Here is a 7,567-nt window from a genome sequence, read left to right on the forward strand (position 1 = left end):
TGAAAATTGCAATAGACGCATTATAAATATGCGCAAAAATAATTATATAATAAATCAACAATGGCAGATCCAGGAATTCGAATGTGGGGTGAACCAGGGAGGGACTTTCACAGACCGAGAAACCACCCACCTCATTCCCACCATGGTTGGGGCTGAGGTAAGAGAATTTATGATTAGGGCATCTCTAGATGGCCGGAAATTACACTCTCGCACTTCAATTTGAATATATATTTTTTTTCTTAAAAAAATGAAGGGGGAGGGGGTTTGAATCCACCTCCGCTCAAAACATTCTTCATCTAAAATAGTCATAATCACGAAAAATGGACACAAAAAAAAAGATCACATCCTAAAAACAATTAACAGCACTCACTAAGACATACATCAGGAGCCGACTCGATGGAGTTTAATGTCATACCCAAGGAAGGGCACAGATCTGTTTTGAAAGGTGGAGGGGAGGGCATTCTGTGAGTCGACACCCACCTCAGCCCCACCATGGTTGGAGCTGAGGTGAGAAAATAGTACCTCTAGATGACCAGAAATGACACTTTTAGTAAAATTCATCATCATCACATCAAAATTAGTCAAAATCTTTTATTTTTTACAACCATAGAGATCTTATTCTTGTGTGTGATATACCATAGAAAACAAAGCTTAGAAACATTGTCCTTGAGTATGTACTGGACGTGATTTCACAACCACCTCAGCCCCACCATGGCTGGGGCTGAGGTGAGAAAATTTGAGGAAATAGTACCTCTCGAGATGGCCGGAAATGACACTTTTATATAGTAAAATTCATCATCATCACATCACCATATAGTCAAAATGAAACGCCAACAATTTTCTCATTATCTTTTATCGGGAATCTACTTAATACCGGTATCCAGGACAGCTTACTAAGCTTTAACTATATTATGATCAACAAATCACAACTTTTTTTTTTCGCATTAAGCACAATTTTCTTTACTTTTTATTGCTATTAATATTATTCTCAATTATTACTATCGTCGTCATCATCATCATCATATGTGTTCTATTAGGCCTATGTATAACGTGTACTGATGCATATTTATATGTTATAGAAGTATTCATTGAGTGATCCCAGGAAAGAATTTGTATTGGCTCAAGAATAAGCTTCAAAATGTTAACACTGTGTACAAAGGCGGGGGGAGCCGCGGCTCCCACGGCTCCCCCCCCCCACCCTGGATACGTCCCTGATTAGCGCTAACCGATCGGACGTTCACACACGAGTGCAAAGGTTAGCGCTAACGGTTAGCTCCCAATCCGGATACCAGGGCTCTCGTGTGAACCTGACCATTGTGACGTGCCCACAGCGAACCTGATCAGTGTGTGTAAGAATAGTGACGCTGGCGTTCAGCGCATTGGACACGCGGTCCGAATTTTGGTTCGGATCCTGTGCGAATTCAGCTGTTGGTTCCTTTTTAAAGACCCTTCATGTCCTGGAAATTAAACTATTGAATTCTGACAGTTTTCTTTACCTAAAGATAAAGTAATCATTCTATAGAAATAGAAGACGTTAGTAGCAAAATGACTATGAAAGATGGAGAACGAATGAAAGCCTTTATATTCATATTAGTATTGTATTGTGTACTGTACTTCCAGATGTCGCATATGTATGAGAAGGTGGTGAGTGTGCTTTCAGCGCGTCCAAGTGTACGGAAAGAAAATGACATTAATGTCCTCGTACCCTGGTTTCAAGTGAGGTCAGATTTATTCAAGAAATTGCAAAAAGGTAAGCTATGTATTAAGAGCTTTCATGTTTTGCCCTTTGAACACACTAAATAAACTTTCAAATCACATGCCACTTCGTTTTTATGATAGGAATATACTTTCATTTATCAATCATAAATCTTACTAGTTTGTTGCCTTAGAATATTTGTCTAATCCAATTATTTGATTTCCTCTACACAAAATTATGGGCAATTTATTTGACATTTGTTGACATTTACATTTTATTTTTTCCAAAACATCATTAAGGAGATCTGTTTGTTTAGTAATGTAATTTATTGTAACCACAATATCTGCTTTCAGAAACATTAAAGGATATTATACGAAACTGCGAATTCCGGGAATACGAATCAGATCACTTGATCATTAGGCAGGGAGACGAAGGTCACAGGTCAGCGAGTATATCATCATGCTTAATTTTGCCATCAACTTGTTTGTTGATTTTTGTAATATTTGTCATGAATTTATCAATGTACGGTATATTATCTTGCATTCTTGTTTATGCTCAAAGATACACACTTTGAGCATAGTCATGCAAAAGCGGCAGTCTGCATACGAGCGGCGCTATATTGGAGTGCCAGGAGAGGTTACAGTCCATTTGGCAGATCAAGCCACTTTCCGTGTCAGCCACGACCCAAAACGAAATGATAATAACATGAAAATAATGATTATTTTTATTATTTCTCTTTATTGCATACAAAAGAACAAAAAAGAATACATGTACGATAGTATGCAATAGGAGCCAAGAAAAATAGCCAAAGCTAATCGAGCTTGAGCCCCTTTCAAATTAAACATTAATACATATGATAAAATATAAATTAATAGTATTAAAAAAGATGTAAAAGGCATCATACTTAATATTTATTAAACAAAATGTCTTTAATTTTTGAAACAAAATTTGTTCTTGAGGTGGTCTCTTTCAACTCAAATGGCAAGGGATTCCACAATTTAGCACCAGTAGGCCTATAAGAGATTCTGAATTGACCTAAATTGGTTCTGCAGCTGGGAATGGCTAAATTGTAATCACGGTTAAGTCTTGTTCTATGGGTATGGTTAAGTTACTAAAGTAGTCTGTTAAAGTATGTGGCAATCTATTGTTAAAAAGGTCAGAGATAAAATTTAAAATAAATAATTTATGTACTCTATATATGTCTAGAATTTAAAGATTATAAAATAAAGGTGCAGAATGGGCTTTAAGATCTGAAAATGTAATACATCTGACACATATTTTTTGAGTGCGTAAAAGTATTTGTAGGTATGAATTGTATGTGTTGCCCCATACCTCAATACCATAAATCAGATTAGGTAATATAAAAGAATTATAAAGCATAATCAATGTTTGCTCAGGGACAAAGTGCCGTAACTTAAATAAAATACCAACTTTTTCTTAAATTTTATTGTTTTCGTAATGTATATGTTCCTTAAAATTAAGATGCTTATCAAGCTTAACTCCAACGAAAGAAACAGAATTACATTCAGAGATTAAACTTGAATCCATTTTAAGAGAACCAGATGTAGTAAAACTTTTTGACTGAAAGTGTATGTAGTTTGTTTTATCTGCATTTATTGTTAATTTGTTAGCATTGCACCATTCTATGACGTTTTTAAAATGATAATTAACCTCGTCAAGATCTAAAGTATTACCAATAAATGATTTAAATAGATTTGTATCATCAGCAAATAATCTGAAATTTAAAAAAATCGGACGAATTTGAGTTCCATAACCTCTCAGAACAAATAAAAAATAGCCCAACAGTTCAAGTTCTCTGGGCCCAAAAAGGCTTAGTCCCTCTAGATGGGGTTCTGTGGCCCTCTGTTCTTTGTTGACATTGAGACTCCGTTCCGACAGCTTTGTCCTGCCCCCTCCTTCAATATATATTTTAGAGTAAATGCTATATGTGACGTGTATAATATATAAACAGCATGAATGCCATAATGTAAATAACAGGTAGTAGAACTGTTTAGGCCTACATTTCTAAAAAGCATTATTTAGATATGTGCGGGCTCACTCTCACAGCAATAAACGTGGGATTTTAATAGTTTCTATCTTCCGTAAATAAAAATGATAATTTATTAGCAAATTAATATTTGCATTTTTGTATTCACATCATTTTTTAAAAATGAATTTGTTTTATTTATAAAGATTAGGCCCACACATTATTCATTCCCCCGCGTCGGCCACTACTTGAAAACGAAATGATAATTACATGAATGAATTCCATAACCATTAGAAACAGTCCAGCATAGATCAGGTTCTCTGTGCCCCCAAAGTGCTTGTCCCTGGCATGGGTGCCGATCGGTGGGGACGGGGGAACACCCCCGCATTTTAAATTTGGGGGACTCTATAATATTTCGAATGTGGCCCAGGGACGAGGCCCCGAAAATTTCGACAATTTAGATGTTTCAATTATTTTATCAATTTTAGAATCTACTAAATGTATAGATCAACTACTGCATGTGACGTATGTATAATATAAACAGCATTTACTCCAGTGTAAATAGCAGGTAGAGGCCTGTTTACATTTCTAAAATTATTTAGCATGCGCGGGCTCACATCAATAAACATGAACGTGGGATTTTAATAGTTTCTATCTTCCGTAAATAGAAATGATTATTTGTTAACCAATTAACATTTGCAATATTGTATTCACATCATTTTTGTTTGTTTTACTTATAATTATTACACATTATACCTTCTCCCACGTCGGCCACGACTTGAAAACGAAATGATAATTACATGAATGAGTTCCATAACCTCTAAGAACAAATTAAAAATTGCTCAACATAGATCAGGTTCTCTAGCAGGGGTGGCGCCAGGATTTGCCCGACTGGTGGGGGGAGAGGTCCCCAACGAAATCAATGTGGGCGTAGTCGAGCTTCGATTAAAAGGTTTCCAAAGTGGTCCAGGGTGCAAAGCTCCCGAAAATTTTAAAAATTTAGGGGTTTCAAAGGCTTGTCTAATCGAATTTTGAGCCTACTAATTAATATGTAGAAAATACATACCGGTATAGGCCTAATTTTTTTCTCCCCGACAAATCGTGCTTTTTCTCCCCGACCGGGGGGGGGGGGGGGGGGGCAGCCGCTCTCCCCGACGTGGGGGATCTGTTCTCTAGGCCCAAAAAGGAGCTTTGTCCCTGGATTTAGACGGCGGTCCTGTGGCTCTCTCTGCTTTTGTTGAAATATGAGACTCCTGTCCGATACTTTGTCCTCCCCTCCTTCAATATATATCTTAGAGCAACTGCTGCACGTGACGTAGGTCTATGTATAGTATAAACAGCATGAACTCCATAGTGTAAATAGCAGGTAGTAGGTCTGTTTACATTTCTAAAAAGCATTATTTATATATGTGCGGGCTCACAGCAATAAACATGACCGTGGGATTTTAATAGTTTCTATCTTCCGTAAATAAAAATGATAATTTTAAATTACCGTAACATTTGCAATTTTGTTTTCACATCATGTGACGTATGAACTCCATAGTGCAAATACAATTTAGTAGGCCTAGGTGTTTACATTTATAAAAAAAAAAACTTTATTTAGCATGCGGGCTCACAGCAATAAACATGAACGTAGGATAAATAAATAAAAATGATAATCTATTAGCAAGCCAACATTTGCAATTTATCATTTTGCAGGCCTACAAATAAGTTTGTTTTATTTATAATCAAATTATTCTTTAATTTTATTTGAATAATGGATAGGCCTATGTAAACTAATTATTATGATTTGAAAATCACACTTTTTTATTTTATACTGAGACCCTGTAATAGTGACATGGTTCAAAAATATCAAATATTTTTGTTCTTAAAATAATCGTTCATTCGAAATGAAATTAAGAAATCAAGATACAACTCTTAAAAATGTCCAGCTGTATAGTCGCCTTCACTCACATTTGCTATTGTTAAGTTATCCACAATGCATTAATAATTGATCTATGGATGGTGTTCTGGTTTATAAATGTAAAGTTTCCTTTTTTAATCAAGAAACCTTGACTCAGATATACCGGGATAGCTGAACGCGGATAGCGGAGCTGGTTTAACGTGCAATTAGTTTAGCAAAACATCCGCCGAGCCCGCATGTGACTATGAGTCATGGCCATGTGACCGGGTATTGGGGAGTGTGGATCGTGGGTTGTCACCCTCCAAGAAGAACAATGCCTGAGCAACGGGCGGATGCTTCTATAGGACATACCGTACATCACAAACCGCACTTGCAAACAATGAGGTTTGCAAGTGACGTAGTATTCAATCATGTTTAGTTTGATCAGTAGGATGCAATTTGCCGGTGCACAGTATGAATCAACCAGAATCAGTTTATTTTGATTGAAAACACAACATTCTTTCTTCGTTGTGCCCTGTAAAAACATTAATAGACAATTCGATAGGAAGTAATTTGATTGTAGTTAAAGGAGATTTCCAATTACACAGTTTACACTACAGTATACTAATGTAATTTCCATCATCTCAAGGCAGACAATCTGTGTCATGACCTACTTTAGGCCCGGTGCCGTAGAACGTAATGACGTTACATAAAATCATCTGCGCATGTGAGACTCGCAGCCGCGTGATTATAGAACGCAATTTTGCAATTACAATTATTATGTCCGAAAGTCTATTAAAAATATTATTACACTAGACCTAATCAAAATAAAATGCACCAATTGTTTAATACCAGATAAAAAAAAACAGTTTCGAAACTTGCTCAATTTATTCACAAGATATTGTGTTTGTTTGGCTAAAATATTGTTTTTACTTAGCCATATTATTGTTATTGTCAACTTTATTAGTCATGCAGTGTAAGCTGACCAATTATTTTGTATGATCATATGACAAAGAATGTTCTCTCATACCCCGAAAGGGGTCGAATAAGAAATAAAGTTTTGTCATTGTCATTGTCATTGCCAAATCTACGTATGAAGAGAAGAACGTAGGACGGTCACGCATGAGTGATTCAGTTCTAGCGTCGCGTCGTCGGGCAAATCGAAAGCTCTCTAATAATAATATATTTATTAGAACATACACCTTCAGATAGGTGGCACTCCAAAATTATTTAGTGCGTTCAACATGAACGAAAACAAACAAGTTAAGATTCTTAGCCACAAGTACGGTATAAGGTAACAAAATTATAAAACAAATCATGAAATTCTTAAGTATAAAGGAAATAAACACTTGTGCTGGTGATGAGGCAGGTAGCCCCCCGAAAAACATTACAAGGAAAAACAATTGCATGAACAACATACCATCAATGGACTCTACAATAAAGTACCTTTAAACAAAATTGATTAACTACAAAAAAAAATCAGTATTGTTATTATGATGCAATTATCGGCTTCCTATTATAGGAAGTGAAACGGGATGCCTGGGATGAATTAGCGGCATCAATATTGCAACATAATATGTATACTTTTTAACTAAGATACAATTGTCTTCATTCGCTTGAGATTAACTAACAACGATATTATTCCAATGTTCAATCAAAACAAGACAAGAAACAATTTAATCTATAGCTAAACAAAGTTAGTTTCATTCTTTAAAGTAAGAACGTTAACTTCAAAGACCTCATTTGCCATTTGTTCAGTTAGATAGATTGTTTTCATTGTTATTGTTATGTTATTGTTATAGTTTTTGTTATCGTTATAGTTTTTGTTTTGTTTCTTGCTTTTTTCATTTGTTATTGTTATTGTCATTGTTATTCTTATAATCATCGTTATCATCATTATTTTAATTATCATCATCAATATATATATAATATAATAATATATATAATAAATATAATATATTAGTAGTATTATATATATAATATATGTCTCTTATACACATCT

At 35.2% G+C, this 7,567-nt stretch overlaps 1 protein-coding gene across 3 annotated transcripts in view; it reads left to right on the top strand.

The window, feature by feature from the left end:
* Positions 1-7,567, top strand: part of LOC117116849 — a 30,788-nt gene that overhangs the window by 4,601 nt on the left and 18,620 nt on the right. For all 3 annotated transcript variants that reach the window (XM_033260940.1, XM_033260939.1, XM_033260942.1), the window contains exons 2-3: positions 1,621-1,750; positions 2,050-2,137. In XM_033260940.1, coding sequence (XP_033116831.1) covers positions 1,621-1,750; positions 2,050-2,137 — 218 coding nt within the window. The remainder of the gene's footprint in view (positions 1-1,620; positions 1,751-2,049; positions 2,138-7,567) is intronic.

The sequence above is a fragment of the Anneissia japonica genome, unplaced genomic scaffold (genome assembly GCF_011630105.1).
Source record: "Anneissia japonica isolate Jap-2015-1 unplaced genomic scaffold, ASM1163010v1 scaffold1302_len1884557_cov193, whole genome shotgun sequence".
NCBI classification, from domain to species: Eukaryota; Metazoa; Echinodermata; class Crinoidea; order Comatulida; family Comatulidae; genus Anneissia; species Anneissia japonica.